Source organism: Rattus norvegicus, chromosome 4 (assembly GCF_036323735.1).
Source record: "Rattus norvegicus strain BN/NHsdMcwi chromosome 4, GRCr8, whole genome shotgun sequence".
NCBI lineage: Eukaryota > Metazoa > Chordata > Mammalia > Rodentia > Muridae > Rattus > Rattus norvegicus.
The window spans coordinates 122,570,898-122,590,798 of record NC_086022.1 but is presented as its reverse complement, the minus strand read 5'-3'; the positions used below and the strand labels follow the sequence as shown (position 1 = coordinate 122,590,798).

The 19,901-nt window shown below is 46.5% G+C and overlaps 1 protein-coding gene across 2 annotated transcripts in view; it reads left to right on the top strand.

The window, feature by feature from the left end:
- Kbtbd12 (kelch repeat and BTB domain containing 12) overlaps positions 1–18,896 on the top strand; it is a 73,993-nt gene extending 55,097 nt beyond the window's left edge. Inside the window, exon 6 of one of the 2 annotated variants that reach the window (XM_003749799.6) lies at positions 16,079–18,896. In XM_003749799.6, coding sequence (XP_003749847.1) covers positions 16,079–16,272 — 194 coding nt within the window. In that variant the 3' untranslated portion in view covers positions 16,273–18,896. Of the gene's footprint in view, positions 1–15,333; positions 16,048–16,078 lie in introns of those variants that run through there. The other variant, XM_039108733.2, reaches the window with a different exon arrangement.
- The last annotated feature ends 1,005 nt before the right edge of the window (positions 18,897–19,901 follow it).

Here is a 19,901-nt window from a genome sequence, read left to right as displayed (position 1 = left end):
GGTCTCCAGAAATCATGTGGTCCATGACTCATTAGGAAATGCCCAGGAAGGTAGGTTTGTGTTGTGGGGGGAGGGGAGCGGCAGGGGTCAAAGGAAGGAAGAAGGGGAAGGGACCATCACTGTCTCCCTATGGGTACTTCAGCTCAGTTCTTCTTTAGTGTCAAACCAGAAGCAGACCACCAAAGCAGGAGAATGGTAGTTGTTATCTGTCCTTTAAAAGCAGCATTAGTGCATATGACATTCACTCCCTATATGTGAAAAAAGTGGGGTTTTTTGCATATTCACAAAGTTTGTGTGGCACCAAGCCCCCAGATAAACCGTGCAGTTGGCATGAGGAAGAGGCAGAAAGAACATCCCAGACATGAAGACTTTGGTGGTAGATGACACCTAGTGGCAGACACCCATTCCAGCAATCAGGATACCCGAGAGGTGACAAAGCTGTCACCTTAAGAATTACTGGTGACTCCTTTGCCTGTGTTTGGTACCCAAGAACCCTGCTTTTCAAGGGAGCTCATGGGCTTCAGCATCTTTGTTTAAAAAAAAAAGACCTTGAGCTCTTAAAAGACATGGAATTCTTTCATTCAGTTCGGCAGGGTTTTCTGGTGCAGGCACTTATGTGCAACCTGCGGCTACTTCCTCCCTCCAGGACTACAAGAAAACTGCATGCGTGGTAGGGAACAGGACCTGCCATTTCAGTCCAGCTCTGGCTGCCGAGGTCGCATCCAGAGTCCGGGTCTGAGGTGCTCTGCTTTTAGTGGACCAGGGTATCTGTCCCCTCAGCTTCAGCTTGCCAGGACCCCAGCAATGTTCCCACTGCAGTTCCATTCCTTCCACATCCTTCCTTCCTTCACTGGGGACTAGAAAGGCTTCCTGATTCCCCTATCTGCCCAACAGAACTCCTTTTAGATCCGTCTGTCCCCTCTAGCACAGCCTAGCCCAGTCACAGTGGTGGCATTATGATGGCTGCAGAGGACAGACCCAAATCAACAGGGAGAAAATGCCCTGGGAATTACTTTGTGAGTTCCCCGACTCTCGGGGGCAGTGTAAGACTGATGGTGGTGCTGACTGAGCCTACAGCAGCGTTGGGCACTGTGCACAAGTTCATTCATTTATCCTCACAACAGCCTACAAGGGAGATACTGGTATCACTCTTATACATGCAGAAACTGATGCATGACAGGTCACAACAAGGGTAAATATCGAATTTGGGATACAGAGTCACATACACAGCCTCAAAGTCTGCTTTCTAAATAGTAGGCTAACCTTTCAAATTAAAGTATAGCATTTGGGGTTGGGGATTTAGCTCAGTGGTAGGTAGAGCGCTTGCCTAGTAAGTGCAAGGCCCTGGGTTCGGTTCTCAGCTCCAAAAAAGAAAAAAAAAGTATAGCATTTGATATGGAGGCTTTTTAAAAAGATTTCTTAAAGATTTAAAGATTAAATTTAAAAATTTTTATATTTGCTCTGTGTGTGTGTGTGTGCGTGTGTGTGTGTGTGTGTGTGTGTGATATGCAGAGGTCAGAGGACAATTTGCAGGAATCAATTCTTCCATTAACCGTGCAGGCCCCAAGGATGAAACTCAACTTATCAGGCTTGGTGGCAAGTACCTTTACCCACTGAGCAGTCTCACCACCTCTAAAAAAGACTTTAAATTATTGTAATATGCTGTTGGGATTAAAAGTTAATACCTTGGATGATGCCTGTTGGGTTTCATTCACTTAAAATATTTTTATTAAATGCAATTAGGTGATAAGCTCTTATTAGCTGCAGCCCTGAAGGACTTAACGCCAAATAAGGAAGTTGCTAACTGCTTAGAATGGAGCATGCCCCTTAGAAGTGGGTGTGCAGAGGAACTTCAAGGTGAACTCAGGGTAGCTTACTGTTTTCAAAGCCTGTGAGCTATGAAGGACTATCATGGGGTCACACCCAACGCATAACCAAACTTCTGACCACGAAGGACAATGAAAAACCTTGAAAGAAGCAAGAGAAAGGCAACAGATAATATGTGAGAGAACAGACATCAAAATGGCCGTATTTCTCAAGCCAAGGACGGGACAAGATTCTCAAAGGACTAAAGAAAAGCAAATATCTGAAAACTGTAGGCAGCAAAGATGCTGCTTAGGAACCAGCACTAAGCCAAGCCACTCCCTGTGTGAAGGAAACAGAACTTGTCATAACAGACCTGTCCTTGAAAAGGAAAGTCCCTAAAGAAGAAAAACAACTGACGCCACAGAGAAACATGGAGGCCAGGCACCTGCGTGGCATGGCGAGGCCCAGATTCCAGCCCCACAATTATAGGGGACGTGGTGGAGAAGCCAGGAACCCCGTGGGTCAATGAAGAGACACATAAGCAGTAAATATTTGGGCACATGTAGTGGGCTATTTTTCTCCCTTTCAATAATATGAAATAAAAAAATTTAAAGTATTCCCATCTCCCTTTCTATGAGAAGGGAAGGGACTTTCATGGTAAAAAGACTCCTATACTCTACTTAAAGTGGCAATGTGTTAATTCGGAATGGCCAACTGTGTACAGTTGTGTATAATGAACCTTACAACAAACAGCTCCTAAAATACAACCAAAAAACTATGCAAAGACATGGGATTTTAAACTTCAAGATAACTTTAAAATGGAAATGGAAAATATTCACACACTTTAAAAACAAAGAGAGGAAAAGAAAAAAGAAATTTTAAATAGATCAGACCTAAACTCAAGCACATTAATATTACAACAAAAAATAATAGTCAAAACCAGGGATTTGGAAACTGTAGCCCAACCCTGGTAGATCTAGTTCACTGTGTTCTATAAATAAAATCCACTAAAAATGCGTCTCTTTACTTACATATGTTCCTGGTTATTCTCTTGTCTGTGGACTAATTAAATTAGCTAAAGGACAGCAATTGTTAAGACTAACTAAACTGCATCTAACCGTATGGTGTCTATGAGTCTGATTGATGCTGGGTGTGAGGGAGCACACCGGCTACCTCAGCACCCTGAGGCTGACACAGACGATTGTGTGCCTAAAGCGAGCCTGGGAGAGACCCTGCCTCAAAGCAAGAAAAAGAAACCGAATGTAACCATAACTGCATAGGTACTTAAAAGTCAAAGGATGAACCAGGTGTGGTAGCACACGACTCTCAGCCTGGCACTCAGGAAGCGGAGGCTGGTGGATCTCTGTGAGTTTCAGGATGCCAGGGCTACACAGAGAAACCCTGTCTCTAAAAAACAAGTAAACAAGTAAACAACCAACCAAAAGTCAAAAGATGAGCAGATCAGGGATCCGGGCTGCACTTGGGAGACGGAGGTGGTAAAGTCTGGGTTCACCAATCAACCATCCTCAAGTTACACAGAGTCTGAAATCCTGGGCTTCATGAGATCCTATCTCAAACACACAGGGCAGGGAGGGGTGCAGTGCTGGAGAGAAAGCTCGGTGGCCGTAAATCTAACAAACTTCGTTGAGGGTCTGCATCTGGAAACAGCTAAACAAATGAGCTTCCAGTTTTATGAGTTGGAAGACTTACTATGGTAATGTTGATTCCCCCCAAATTGACCGAAACATTTAATTCACTCCTAATCAAAATCCTGTTCAGACTTCGTGTGCACATAGACAAGTTTATTGTCAGATTTCTATGGAAGCAAAACGAGCTAGGAAAGCAAGGGGCTATTTTCAAAGCAGACAATGAGGCAAGGATGTTGTTCATCTTATAGCTTGAAGAGTCTGTACAAAGCCCGCCTTAACACAGTGGGGACAAGAGGACATGAAAATGGGTTTAAAAACAAAACAAAAACCAAATATCTAGAAATAGACCCAAAGAAATGTGTCAAATTATTTCATTTTGTTTTGTTTTGCTTTGAGACAGGATCTGACACGGCTATTTAGACCAGGCTAGCCTTGAACTTATAGAGATCCTCCTGACTCTGCCAGTTGAGTTCTGGGATTAAAGACATGTACCACAGTTCGGGGCTGGGGATTTAGCTCAGCGGTAGAGCGCTTACCTAGGAAGCGCAAGGCCCTAGGTTCGGTCCCCAGCTCCGAAAAAAAAGAACCAAAGGGAAAAAAAAAAAAAAAGACATGTACCACAGTTCCTGACCAGCAAATTGATTTTTAACAAGAATGTAATTGAGTGAAGTAATTGAGGTGTGGGCTTAGGTTTTGTTTTGTTTTTTTTTCAAAACCTACTTTAATTAGTGTTCTAAAATGCTTCAACCTCCCTTCTAGCCCACTAACCAAAGGTAGGGGAGAGAGTTGGTTAATAGGACAAGGAGGATGTGAACCTGTTTAGAAGTAGTCCTTTGGGGTGATACCCGTCTTTGTTGTCAGGATATCAGCAATCCATTTCAAAACAGCAAACACGTATCAGTAGCAGCAGTCAGTCCAATAGGCAAACACCACACGGAAATCAGTAACAGCGGCTCAAGGCTCCACGGAACTGAATCAGCACAAGTCCACGGGAGTGGCGAGAAGCAACTGGAATACCATGGATTCTTTGTCATGTTTCTCTCTATGAAGTCCCAAGATCAGTGAAGGCCAGTGAACGAATGCAAGAGTCATTCACTCTCTGTTGGGTTCTACTTATATTCTTTCCAAACACCTCGCATCCTCTCAAGTGTCTGCCTCAGCGAAACATCCTCTCATAAGACAGCTTATGAAAAACATCATGTGAGACAACTGAGTCTCCAAAGAAGCCAGAAATGTTCACTTCAGGATGGTGTTCAGAATTGATTGATGTTGGATAGCTCAGTGGTGCTTGCCCCCAAGCCTAACAACACGAATAGTAAGTGAGAGGGCACAAGATTCGCAGACTCTTCACTGAAGTAGACACAAAATCTGAAATAAGATGTTCAACTCCATTTCCTTAGGGAAATGTGGATTAAAGTCACCATGAGATACCACACGGCAACTATCTGAAAGGCTAAATAGTTTAAGACATTATTTGATAATTAGGTCTTGACCTCGTGAGAGTGTTAAAAGCTGACTCCCATGCATTCCTGGTGAGAATGCCAAGCAAAGCAGCCAGTCTGGGAAAAGGCAATACCTGGTGTGTGTTTCAGTGATTGCCCAAGACAGAAGAATGACGATACAAAAACTTGTACATGAGTATCCTTCAAGTTATAATTTCTGAACCTGAGTAACTCAAAGGTCCTTATAGAGTTGAGCAGAGAAACAAGTCATGGTAAACTCCATGGGGAAACAGCTCTCAGCGGCGCGAAGAGCTGCCATGTGGGTGCTAGGAGCCCAACCCAGAACCCCCAGAAGAGCACTGCTGAGCCGCCACACCCTAATGTGCTACTTTAATGCTTCTGTGTGACTTTATAGAAACATGCCTAATAACATTCTGGTGCATGCCTTTCATCACAGCCCTGGGAAGCAGAGGCAGGTGGATCACTATGAGTTCAAGGGCAGCCTGGTCTACATAGTAAGTTTCAAACCAGCCAGGACTACAAATCCTCTTACGAATAAATTTAGAAAAGGTAGGAATTGGTTTACAGTCCATCAATGGAATGCTAATTACCCCTTGATCAAAAGTGATGGTGCGTTCTTTCATTCTGATGGAATCCTTCACTAATTAAATGCGTGGTCCAGGCAAGACTGCTGCCACACACTCCTGTCTGTGTGATCCCGTCTCGAGTGCCCTGTGGGATCATGAAGCCCCACTCCTTTCCACTCCACCTACAGAGCACTTGCTGCTCTCTGATCCTTGTGGGCAGGCTGTCACCTGCTGGTCACAGCATTACTCTTGCACCCTTCCTTCCTGAGTCAGGGTTTGGTTAATCTTTTGCTTTCACTGACTGACAATTCGCTTACCACCAGCAGAGCAGGTCACAGCCCTGAGTGGGAACAAGCTGGACTCTTCTCTGTAGATTCACACATCCGGTAGGCCAGAGCATCACAGGCAGTAAGAAGGCTCATTCCCCTCTTCAGAGCTGGTCACTTGCAGGGAAGAATGCAGAGCGCACCTCACAGTGAGGTGTAAATTGAAATAAACCTATGTTATGGTTTTGGTGTGAACTGCTTCCCTCAGGCTCAGATGTGTGAAGACTTGGTCCCCAGCTGCTGTTTTAGGACCTGTTTTAGGATGGCTATGTAACTTTTAGGTGGGAAGGTCTGTCTAGAGCACCTTCCTAATGCTGCAACCCTTTAATACAGTGCCTCATGTTGCTGTGACCCCCAACCATAAAATTATTTTTGTTGCTACTTCATAACTGTAATTTTACTGCTGATATGAATCGTAGTATAAATATCTGATATTTCCAATGGTCTTAGGCAACCTCTGTGAAAGGATTGTTTGACCCCAAAAAAGGTCTCAACCCACAGGTTGAGAAACACTGGTCTAAATGGAGGAAGAGGGTCTCTGGGGAGTAGACCTCCAGTTTATGGCCATCCTGCTTTCAGTCTATCTCCCGGTCTGCCTACCTGTGAGCAGAGCAAGCCACCACTCACGCCCAGCACCATGAAGCTGACACAGGATGGATTGTGTCCCCTCAAACCTGGAGCTCAGAAAAAAAATCCTTCCTCCTTAAGATGTTTCTTGTCGGGCATTTGGTCACATCGATGACAACATGACACAGAACAGAAACTGAATAAAGGGGAAATGGGCACAGCAGAGGCAAGGCTCGCCTTACAGAAGCCAGTGGGAAATGCCCCCAATACCTTTTCTGTAGGACTGGTACAGCTCAGAACTTAGTAATGTGCATTGCTCTTCCAGAGGACTTGAGTTAAGTTCCTAGTACCAAGTGAGGCAGCTCACAATCACTTATCACTCCAGAGGACCTGACATCCTCACACACACACACACACACGGGGGGAGGGAGAGGGAGAGAGGGAGAGAGAGGGAGAGGAAGAAGGAGAGAGAATTTAAAATAAAAAATAAATCTAAAATAAATAGTAATACTATTCTTATAATAAAACCGAGAAAGTTGACATTTCACTGATAATCAGTGGAACACAGTGTATGGCCTCCCCAAACACTCTTCCCACTTTTCTCATGTCTTAAAGAGTAAAACCTAGATGAAAACGGTCCCTGATGTTTCCACTGAAGTACCTTCCACAGCACAGAGCATGCCCTAAACAGCATGGAGTGTATCCCAAGGCAGTCTACCACATCTCAGGCTTCCACTGCCTTAGTTACCACAAACCTCATGCCCACGTTCCACTTACTCCCTGGTGTAGCTGAGCCCCTTTTCTATAAGACACTGTTCTCGAACCACTGGTTGCTGGCGCTGTGCTACTCAGGCTTGCCTGACTCCTTCAGGGAATACGGTGATGCTGCATGTGGCACATCTATTTTGGGGGAGTACCTGGATTGAAAAGAGCTGACATGGGGTTCAGCCTCCTGTGCCTTTCCTTGCTAGCACGACGATGATATTTCATCCTAAGTAGGTCAACTCAAATGCCAGCCCCTTTCCTGGTTCTCTAAGCCCCACGCTTAAAAAGTACCAAGAGTGACACCAAGAGGATGAACCAAGATGCCACACCAACCTGGTGGGGATGGAGACCACCTGAGGTCACACAGAAGGTCACCCTCTCTCTGAGGGAGAGCCTGCCTGCTATCACCTTCCATTTACGATTAATATGGCAAGTTTATCCCATGTCTGTGAAATAATAGACTCCTGGGAACGATGGCAGCATATACGTGGTTTTTAAATACAGCATGAGGAAGACGGGGAAATTAATCCACAAAAGGCCGCTGGCTGCAGCAATGAGAGGTCTGTCTACGTGTTTGAATGATGGCCACACAGTCCCAGAGAGCAGGGGCAGTTATGTCAGCTTGCAGAACCCACAGGATGACTCCAGCCGTGCAAGGCTGCCCTCTATTGGCCACGCCTCTACTATTCTTGCTGAGGCAATGCAAGGCTCCCTCCTCCTGCACCCATTCCCCATGGCCCCAGGGTAGGGCCAGGCATCCTTGCTGCCACTCAGAAGGTGGCACAGAAGTAGAAGTTATAGAAACTGTACACCTGTCCACAATGCTAAAACTTTAAAAGCTAGTTAAATGGTTCAGGGGCTGATGAAACATGCCTTTGTCCCCAAGACTGAGAACTTGAGTACAGTCCCTGGAGCCCACATGGTCGGGGTAGAGGGGGAGAGTCAACTACTCACACACATACACATAATAAACACATTTTACTTTTAATTTATTATCAAAGGATAAACCAGTACTAATATGCTCATCTTTACGACTCAGTGGTGAGCCACTATGCCTATCAGATTTTAAAATGTTTTATTTTCAAGTGTGTGTGTACACGCCTATATGTGTGTTCATGTATGGATGCAATACCCATACAGGCTAGAAGAGGGCACCACATCCCCTGTAGCTGAAGTAACAAGCAGTTGTGAGCCACCAGCTTGGTGCTAGGACCTGGACTTGGGTCCTCTGCAAGAGCAGCATACATACACTCTTAACTGCTGAGCCATCTCCAGCCCTCAGCGGGGAACTCTTGAACATTCCAACAAGAGTTAAAACAGTATTCAACTTTGAAATGGCAAAGTATGGAGTATAGAACCATTCCAAGACTCTTGTAAATGGTGGTACAGCACGCAGAAGAGACGCTTGGAGGCATATGTGAAAAGGCAGGGACATGAAGCTGTATACTGTACCTGGGGCCAGAGGACAGAGGAGGAGCTGCAAAGAAAACCAGAGAAACTCTCAGAAACAGTTTTCAGCTTGGCACAAATGACTCTGTCACACTTTTGAAAGTTCTTGATTTGAGGTCAGAAGTCCGATGTGATTTCCTGCTTTCCATGTGGCTAGTATATTCACTGGGATTTCAAAAAATAATAAAGCGTTCCCTGCTCCCAAGATTGAGAAGTATATCTAATTAGCTTCTAATTAGGGTCGCCGCTAAGCTGTAAACCCTTCCCAATTTGATCTAAAATTATAGCATATAAATTCTGTCAAAGTCATGCTAATTCTTCTTTTCTGTACTGGGGATTGAACCAAGGGCCTCATGCATGCCAGGCAGTTTCTCTGCCACTGAGCTATATCACCAACCCCACACACACACACACACACTTTTTATTTGGAGACAGGGTCCCACTAAATTGACCAGGCTGGTTGACTTATTGACTTATTTAGTGATTTACTTAACGCTTGTATTGCCTGTTTGCCAAGCGTGGCTTCCCTTGTTACCAGGAACAGAATGACCTGGAAGGACAGCCGAAGCAGTGGGTCGTTGCCCTTAACAACCTAATGACCGCCCTTCCGGTAAACTCTTGCTTGTGTGTCTGCTCCATCTTGTGATTTTAGAGTATAAAATTAGAATACAAAGCGGACCCAGTGTTGAAGACTTTCCACCGTCCAGGTTCCTGGGAGACATCTCTCTTTAAACCTCACCAGCGTCAGAAAGCTTATTCCAGAAAGGCTCCCCCAACCGTCTGTACTCCAGTGATCACATCAGCTAGCTTGTTGTTTTGATTTGTGCCCTAAATATAGTTTTATTTTCCTTCTTTTGCTTCTTCTGAAGTACTTTTAAAGAAATGTAAGAATCAGGCCCTTTCCCTCATCCATACTGCAGCAGACAGACATCTTTTACTGGGTGCCTTGGTTTGCCCCGCCCCCACCTTGCCCCGCCCCCATGCTGCTGTATTACCTAATGATCACAGTCCTGCCTACTACCACACCAGATCCCAGGTGGCATCAGGAAACCTCTCTGACAGTTCTTTCCCATCTCCATCCTGCTGTTTGTCCTTCAGTGGTGAAATCTGAATTCAACACACCTGCTGTGATTTCTGCTCTGTTTAGATTTCCTCTCGCCCTAAGCCATGGTTAGTTAACGTATACACTCTAGAAGTGTTTGGGTGGGTGCGTACTTTTACTTGTTTGGCATAGGGTTTAGTGTTTCTGTGACTAAACTCACTGATCGTGCTACCTAGCTCCCTCAGAGCGGTGTTCCACTAAGCGAGTTAATTAGCTTGTCTGGCCCTGTTGCCTTCTGTATGAATGGAGAAAACAGTGAATGTTTCTTAGATGGTTGTTCAAAGGACCAGTTGATTATCTCAACAGCTAACGTACCAACATGCCCATTAACATAGTCATTCGATCAACATCAGACAGCTTTGCACAACTGAAAGTGTTTGTCCTTATATTAATTTAATCCTGTTGCTCTTCTGGTTTTTTTATTTTTTTAAGACAAGGTCTTGCTCTGCCCAGGCTGGCACTGAATATCTGGGGTGCAGTGATCCTTCTGCTTCCTCCTCTGTACCAGTGTCCTGAATGGCTTTATGTCAGTTTGACACCATAAGATGCCTCCATAAGATCTGGCTATAATTTTCTTAATTGGTGATTGATGTGGGAGGTGGGTGCTTCCGTCCCTGGGTCAGGTTCTATAAGAAAGGAGACTGCCATGATGAGCAAGCCAGGAAGCAGCACCCCTCGATGGCCTCTACATCAGCTCCTGCCTCTGGATTTGTGCCCTGTTCAAGTTCCTGTCCTGACTTCCCTCAATGATGAACAGCAATATGGAAATATAAGCCAAACAAACCCTTTCCCCCCAACTTGCTTTTGGGCGCTGGCGTTTCGCTGTAGCAGTGGAAATCCTGACTAAGACGCAGTGCCTCTCGCTTCTTATTCAGCAGGACAACTTTTAAGTTGTTTGAGCCAAAAATTCCTCCAGTTTGAAAAATAAGGACCCTTTAGATGTTCTCATGGTAGTAGGCAAAAAGCATCAGATATACCCCAGAGAGAGAGATGAGAAGTGGGCAGTCACTAGAGTGCAGAAATTCTCTACCCCCAAAGCCTGACAAAACAACCCCCAAATCGCAAGGTACCCACAGCCCCTAAGCCATTCTGGCCACACTGACAGTGAAGACATCAGACATCGGGGAAGATGGCCCGTGGAACTCACATCTCTGCTTTCTGCATGAAGAACTATGAGAGGACATCCCAGCACCGTGGCACAGACCTGAATCCCAGGAGGCAGAAGATTGCCGGGAGTTTAAGGCCAGCCTAGGCTACGCAGTACTAGTCCATCCAGGGCTGTATCAGTGCGAGCTCTCTCTCTCTCTCTCTCTCTCTCTCTCTCTCTCTCTCTCTCTCTCTCTCTCGCACACACACACACACACACACACACACACACACACACACACACGTAATATGAGAAGATGAAAGAATTCAGGAAGCAAAGCATCGGAAGCTGATGTCAACACCACCGAAAGGAGAAACCGTCTAAAGTACAAAGAAAATGTCAGGACATCTATATGTGAAGGCAGCAAACCTAAGTGTCAGACTCTTCTCAGGTGTGTGTCCCTGAGGCCTGTACCTCTGTGTCCTTTCTATTACTTGAACCTGCAGTGTGCCCCAAAAGCTGTATGCCAAAGGCTTGGTCTTCAGTTTGGTGATACTGGAACATGGGTAAACCTCTAGGACATATAATGATTTTTTTAATGAAATTCGAGTTAACAAATCAAGCAGCCATTTTAAAAATCAAATAGTGCAACACAACACAACCCAAAGACACATGGATTTGAGTCTTACACGCTGAGGAAAATAGTAAAAGTCTGTTATCCCGAATTAGGCAATTATGTAGCACAACCAATGTAGGCTTAGCCCGTGACTAGCTTACGAATGAATGAGCCCCAGACTTTGGTTATTTATTTGGCTTTGACAATTACTAGGAGTTACCCCTAATCTTTTCTAACTGATGGCCTGACTACCTCCCCAGTGGTGTGCCCCAAATTCTCCTGGCCTTTCCCTCTTTCCTTATGGTCGCTCCTCTCCTCCTCTCCTTCTCTACCCAGTAACTGACTGTTGCCAATTTTATTTAACCAACAGTTTTAAATTAAGGAACAAAGTTTGCACAACAAAAGCCTGTAGATATTTGAATCCACTTGTAGGCCTAGACCTTCTTGTACAGAATGTAGTATTATAATACATAGCAATAGACCAAACCTCAACACAATTATGTTTCTGTAAGAGCAGAAACTCGAGCCTGCAGAATTGGTTAAGGGTACTTGTGTTCTTGTTGAAAGTCTGGATTTGAGTTCCGTAGAGCAGCTCGCAATTGTCTGGAACCTCAGTTCCAGGGGATCCAATACCTTCTGACCTCCACAGCACATATGTGGTGCACAGTACATGTACAAATAATAAAATAAACAAATCTTTAAAAGTTAGAAAAAGAGCAGAAGTTTTGTGTGTTCAACAAAAGCCCTGAAGTTTCTGTGTGTGGTGATGCATGCCTTTAATTCCAGCATTCAGGAGGCTGAGGTGGGTGCCCCCCGTGAGTCTGAGGCCAGCCTGGTCTGCATGCCGGATTCCAGGACAGCCAGGACTCAGAGCTATATAGAGAAATCCTTTCTCAAAAAAGAAGAGAGAGAGAGAGAGAGAGAGAGAGAGAGAGGAGGGAGGGAGGGAGGGAGGAAAGCAAGGAAGGAAAGGAAAAGCTAAAAGACAAGATTTAAACAAACTAAAAACCTATGTAGCTTCAATTTTTTCAAATCCTAGTATTAATGATGGTTCTTAAACTCTTTAACCTCCCTTGTAGCTCACCACCCACCAGAGGTAATGGGAAAGAAAGGATACAGGGGAAGTGGACCTGTTTAGAAAAATTCTTTGTAACAATTCCCATCCGTGTTGTCTGGAAGTCAGCAGTTCAGTTCACAGGTCAGCAGGCGGCAGCAGCTGGATCCACTCGCAAACACTTCACAGATACGCCAGCAGTTCAGTTAGGTAGAATAGCAGTGACACATGACCTAGCAGAGACAGCCAAGCCTCAGCCTGAACTCCAGTCAGCAGGAGCGACCAGGAGAAGTTCTCAGCTGTGTCTCTCTCAGGGAAGTGGAGATCAGTGAAGATGAGAGAGAGCCCCACAAGTGTTGTGCAGCTAGCTCTATAAGCAAGCCAAGCTCTGTCTCTGTCACTCTATGGAGTCCTGTGTGTACCTCAGCACGTGCCTTGCCTCAGCACGTGCATCCAGTCAGCCTGAGAACTTGAACACGCCACCACAGGATCTTCGGTGCATCTCTCTCTACGGAGTTCCGACAAATGCAGCTCAGCTACACAGTGTAAGGCAGACCAGTACATGCGCGTCCTTAGCAAAGGATCCTTCATCGTGTGTCATTTCACTGCTTGCTTTAGCAGAATATCCTCTGTCCTGTGTCTGCTTCGGCGAAACACTCCTTCATGTGTGTGACCCAGCAAAACACCATCCGACACAACTGACTCTCCAAAGAGCCCATAAGCTTCCACTTCAAACCTACAGTTCCTAACACATAGTGGGCAGGCATGAACCTGGGCTGAGGTGTTTCAGGCACTGAGAACTCCAACCAGTGGGATGACTGCAGATCAACTGTCAGTGTTGTGTTTAGAACCAGGACTTCCCTGAGGTCAGAGTGCCACACAAGTGAACAATGCCTCAGCTACAACACACATTGGACCTTTAAATAATTTCTAGTCCAGGGGCATTTATTAAACTTAGTTGCTGCCAACATTTTCACAACTATCGCATGTGGGGTCATGACCCACAGTCTAAGAACTGCTTCCACACTTCATGTATGAGCTAACACACTCTAAGCATGCGTGCTCACACAGAGGCGGGGCCTTCTTTGTATATTTTATATCCAGGGCTGGTTGAGCTCACAGATGCAGAACCAGTGCACATAGAGAGCCGAAGTGTTCATGGCCAGCCTGTCTTTGGCATGTGCCAGGCACTGCACTCGGGGTTCACCTATGACAACAGACAGTCATTCATATGACCCTTGAGTCCCTCCTCTGAGGCCAGCATTACAGAAAATGAAAAAGAGGCACAGAACAAGGATACTTTGTCCCAAGCCACCCACTTTCCAAAGGGAGGATTCACCAAATATGTCTGTCTACTCCAGTTCTGCATTAGGTAGGCTCTTCCTCAAGTATCTTTGTGCCGTGACTGGAAGGGTGCTAGGCACAGGGATTCAGGTATGAAAAGCACAACCCACCAGGCCTCAGAACAGATTAGAACAGTTTCTGATCTCCATGTTCCAAGCACTCCAGAAGCCTAGCCCATCTTTCCAGAGTTCGCATCCTGTGCCCCTCACTTGTACCTAACACCTCTTCTGCTGACTTCTTCTTCTGTCTTCTGTTGTCAGTTCAGTACTGACTGCGTCTGCGTAGTGGGAACCCAATCTCTGAGTGAGAAGGGGCGATGTGCCTGCCTGTCTGGACTCCTCATCCCTGGGGCGTTGAGGCTCCACAGAACTTGTCCTATGTGCATTCCTACTGACGGTTTCTGTGTTTCATTCTCCCTGAATTGTATATAATCTGTTTTGAACAATTGGACTTAAAGGGCCAATCTGGGTAATCTCAATTCTCAGTCACCTATGACTTGACTCACTCCCTCCAAGTTTAAATCTTATTAAGAGTGAATGCAGGTGACCCAGCCCACCTCCCGCACCACTCCCTGGTACCCAGACTACAAATCAGTTCTCTGTCCCCTTGAATCCATACCCACCCGGAGCAATCAGCTGTGGCTGCATGGAGGAACATGAGACCACCAGGCTGCCCTTCTAGAACAGTCTGCCCCAGAAACCAGCTATGGCTTGACAGATGTGCACTGAGGCCAACAACAACCAAAAAAAGGGCTTATAGCAGATGTACAGACTGGCGAGTGGAAGAACAAGAGACCGGACAACTGTTTGGAGATTAAATAGCTCCATTTTTAGAAAAGTATTCAAGATGGGAGTGTAGCTCAGTGCCTAGCATCTGTGAGGCTCGGGGCTCTAGGAATTCCCTTACCAGTGACTGAAATAATAAATGAATGAATAAATAAATAAATAAAGCAGGGAAGCCTGCAGTGGGAATTTTTGCTTTTATCGCCACCTGCTGGCCAGAACCAATATTAGGCTAAAGTTCTGTGTTTTCTTTAACTTTTTAAAAAAAATACTATTATCAAATTAACATTTTAGTCATAAGACAACTGTGTAAAAATTTGTTTATATTTTGTCTATATTTCATATATTTTACATGAACACATTTTAGAAAACACAAATTTAGGATTTTTGTAAAAGGGTAAAAGACAGGTATTTTAAAATATCTTTACATAATTAAAGAATATGGAAAAAATCAACATGAGAATATTAGGAGGATGAAGAGATGTGTCAGCGGTTAAGAACTCCCGCAGCTCTTGCAAAGGACCTGAGCTCAGTTCCAAGCACCGTGCAGATAGCTCACAACCACTGTAACTTCATCTTCGGGGATCTGACAGTTGTATCTATACGCACACGTGTCTCTTACACACACATATAGACAAATAAAAGTAAAGTATTAAAAATCAACCTAACAGAGGCCTAGACAGTAAAGATAGTCCCTGATGTTTGGAGGGAAGCCTGACCCCTCACCCCTGCCTTCCACTGCCTGTCTTTAACATAGGACCCCGAGTGCTGTGCCTCATCCCTGCCTCTGGAACACTGTTACATCCCTGCCCTGAGCCCCGCCAAGTGTGGTTGTGTCTCTCTTCTACCTGCCTCTGGAAGTCACTGCAACCTTCCATGGTAGGATCGTGAGCCCCCGATGTCAACAGTAAGGAACATGGTGGCATCTGTGACAGGTCTGAATCCTACCCCCACGCTGGCTGTGTCAGTATCTGTCCAACTGTGTGCCCAGGGAAGGCAATGGTTGGGTCAAGGTCCCACTACTCAGGCTGTGCTTCCTCCTGTGCACACAGAAGTCAAGACAGGTCCATGGCATCGGAACATCCTTCCATCAGGAGACAGCTATGTATTCTGTCAATACTTAATACAATAATTTTCAAAGGTGGATTGACTTTCACTGATGCATATATATGAGTGTCTGGTTATGTGTACGTGGACCATGTATGTGTCTGGTGTCCCCAGAGGCCAGAAGAGGGTCTCAGATGCTCTGCAACTAGAACTACAGATGGTTGTGAGCTGTCCGCTGTGGGTGTTGGAAACTGAAATTAGGTTCTCTGCAGAGCCGCTCATGATTGCCGAGCGGTCTTTCCAGCCATAAGTCTTCCACAGTCCTCCAGTACCACATTCAGTGGTTTGTTGATTAACCCTTGGCCCTCAAAGAGGATGCCGTTGGAGAGAGCGACGACGGCCTCTGAGCTTAACGCTGGTCTACTGTTTTGTCTTCCTACTTTGCTGCCTTTCAGATCGCCATGAGGTTATCTCCAAAGAGATTCTGGAGTTGGACCCTTGGGAGAACCAGTGGAACGTTGTGGCCGTCAATGTCCTCATGCACGACAGCTATGACGTCTGCCTGGTAGCTAGGATGAACCCCCGGGACCTCATCCCACCACCCTCAGATCTGACCGAGGAAGATGGTGACCGCAGACAGCAGAGATGAGGAACTCCAAGCGGAAGAGGCTACAGCTAGAGAAGTGATGGCCTGGCAGCCATGCTTGGGCTGCTCAGAATGCAAACCGCAGCATACTGTGTGACGCTGACGTTCTCACTGCATGCATAGCAGCCCCTGCATAAAGCGGCACTGAGCAGCGGCAGGGGGAGGGGGTGCAGGGTCTTCCCTCAGGGGCAACCCAGACTGGTAAAGTAGATATAGGAGTGCAGGGCAAACAGTGAGGATGCATAGGGGTAGGACAGGGTGCAGAGGAGAGCAGCACCTTGCTCTGCTGGGGACTCAGGAATATGGCCAAGCAGTCCCATAGGTGCTTTTGATGCTGAGGTGGTGGGAAAGGACAAAGGTACTAAAGTAGGAAAGCAGGTGCGTGTCCGGGGATCTAGTCCAGCCTGGCCACACCGCTTGCACACAGCATTTGCCGCTGAAAGGTTAGACCTAGGTGACCAGTGCCTGAAAGAGGAAGGACATAGGCCTGGGCCTGGGTGCAGAGCCATCTCTCTTGGAGCTTTGCCCCAGCACAGTCTGTTAGAACCGCCCAAACTACATACAGCAGCCGTGCCCACTGTGGCCCTGCCTGTGGCCAAATGTTCATGCCTGTTGCCATGGGCCACCATGAGCAGAGCATTCCTAGACACAGAGGGTCCCACCTCTGGCTTAATTCTGAGTGTATAGACTGAGCTTGCCCAGGTCTTGACTCAGCTCTCAGCTATACAGGACCTTCCTAGGGTGGGGCTGAACGCAGCATGTCTAAACACGAGGACCCAAAGTAGGCTCTGAATGAGGAGGGAAAAGGCATATTGGCTACCTGCTGCCTCCTTCAGATCCCTGCCCTGGCTGGGAGGGGGAATGGGAGGGGGAGCTTACCTCAGTCCAAGCATGGTGCAGTGAGCTCTCCCCAGATATATTAGGGGTATGTGCAATTACATGTGGAAACCTATCCGTTTTGCTTCCATTCACATGTCTGGACGCACAGCAGATCAATACGTGACTGTTCTCTAACGTCACTAGAGCTCCTATGTAAGCAGTGTGGACACCCTGGGGTCTTCCAGGAGGCTGCCAGATCTTGCATGGAGACAGCTCTTTATCAATGCATACTCTCCAAGTTCCAACCTCTCCCTGACAGGAAAAGGGATGCTCAATCAAACTGGAGCCACTGACATCACAGTATTCTGCCCCCTGTGCCCACACAGGTGTGCCCCCAGAAGGCTACACTCTCAGAGGCAGGGGCCACACCTGTCTCTCTAGGTTACCCCCTCAGTCCCTGTCGCAGTACCTAGCACACGAATGGAGTGTTGGATGACTGAAGTACACAGCATTTCTAAGCCAGGATCTTGGTCTCTGAGCTCGTCTGGGACTTGGATTTCAATGCCCTCATTGTGCCCCCCAGTGGAGGGTGGTGATCTGAGGGTTTCTTTTCTCAGGGCAAATCAGAGCTGCCCCAGGCAGACTGGGCAGAAGCTCTAAAGGAAAGGTCTCTGTTCCCCTGAGTGCCCTTCCAGAATCTCTGTTCCTGCTCACCCACCCAGCATATTAGAAGCCACTTGTCCCCTGATCATGGGCTGCAGTGTGTCTTCTGAATGCACAGCCAGGACCATGGGCAGAACTTTGCAAATCTTACCTTCCTCATATGCAGAATAGGAAGGGAAACGCCACATTCTTTACAGAGTTGATGAGTGGACTGAGTTGGAAAACACTGAATGAAATACTGTGTTAAACACAAACACCATGAACAGGTTTTAACTGCCGGCCTGTGTTGCTGTCACCATAATCAGTCTTTCCTGGGACAAAGTACAAAACAGAACCTGGGACCTTAAGGAATCTCAGATCTCAGGGAGAGATGTGGTAATTTAAGGTGGTTTCTAATGTCCCCTGTGCTTGGTTCCCTCGGCGGTGAATCCCTTCAGTAAGTAGGACCTTGAGACCATAAGCAGATGCCTGGGAGGCATCACATGGTAGTGAAAGCCATCCTGGGCTAGGACACTGCCGCCGTCTATGCTAGGGATTATGGGAACTTTCCAGGGGATGCTAGGGGGAGGACAAAGGAGAATAGCTGGTCTCCCTGGAGCAGACACGCCCTAGAAATGTTTCAGCACTGGAGGGGAGGCTGGAGCGGGGAGCATTCTCAGGCCTATTCCGGGCAGGTACAGCCAAGGTCTCAGACTTGAGTTCCCTTCTACATCTAGAACCCAGAGTCCGGGCTCGCTGACTGTGGTGCTCCCTTTCAGCTCTGGTGCTTCTCATCTGCCTTTCCTATTTGTGATTCAAACCAACCTGTACTGCCCTCCCGGAGAACTATTGTTAGAGATTCCTTTTGGACAGACCTCCCTGCCACCCCTTCACAGGCATTGAAGGTGTTCTGACACTGCTGGGAAGGCCTCTTAGAAATGTCTACTGTTGGGGCTTCTTATCTTTGTGACTCAGGATTGCTGGATGCCTAGTGAGAAAACACAATGGGGAAGTAATTTGGATGCTGGGCTGATAAAGGGCTGCAGCTGTCAGCCACACTGACTCAGTTTGTGCCCAGCAAGAGGCGGCATTGTTCTCTGGCTGACTTTATAATGAGGAAATGCTCTGAGTGCGGACTTACAGAATACATTTTTGCTAATGAACAATTGCCTGCATTTTGCTTTTCATATTGTGAGCGGGTGTAAGTTTCGGTTGAACGAAAATCCCGGTGCTTGATAAATGTGGTGTTTCCAGGACAGGGAATGTCATGTCAGTGAACATCCAGGACAGAGGCAGGTGAGGAGAACGGGCAGGGGCAGCAGGCGGCCGGTTCCCAGGTCAGTGCAACCTTCGCTTCGTGGCTCCTCATTCTCCACAAAGCAGATTTGCAAACACAGTGCCCTCCTCCCTGCACACCCATTTGAAACAATCTTGCTATAGCCCAATCTGGCTTCAATTCTGCAATCCTCCTGCCTCTGCCTCCTGATTACAGGCATGCACCATCACTCCCAGATATAAAGTTTCATCTTGTGAGGAGAAAAAGTCAAACGCAACTCAGTGGCCAAGAGCCCGCATTTCCTGTACAGCCTCAGCAGAACAAGTTATAATGAATTCTAAGACCGAAGGCTGCACAGACTTATCCTCACACAGTTCTGTGATGTAAGAGCCCTTGTGAATCTCAGTGAGCTAAGATCTGTGTGGCATGGCTGTGACTCATCTGAAGCCTCCAGAACGGGCTGACCTATCTCGTTCTGAGGCCCTTTCCTCGCTTTCCATCTCCAGAATCATGGCCAGGCTTACATCTTCTGCTCTTCAGGACTCTGTGATTAAATTGGCCCACCTGGACAATGCAGGAGACTTCTTATTAAAGGTCCACTGATTCCCAACCTACCTGCTGGCCAGTGGTGACCTCAGTTCCTCTTTGCCATGTAACAAAATATATACAAATTCTGGCACAGATGTGATATTGTAAGGGAACAATTTTCCAAATAGCTTATGTTGCCCATACAACAATCCACACAGATATGTAAATATCTGGTTCCTCTTCTCTTTCCCTGGTCAATGGCAGGGTTATTAATACAGATGCCTGGATATGGCCAGCGTGTGTCCTAGGGCCTGCTTGCCTGTGATGACACTACAAGAAATCTTAGGATACCTCTGCTCCCCAGAAG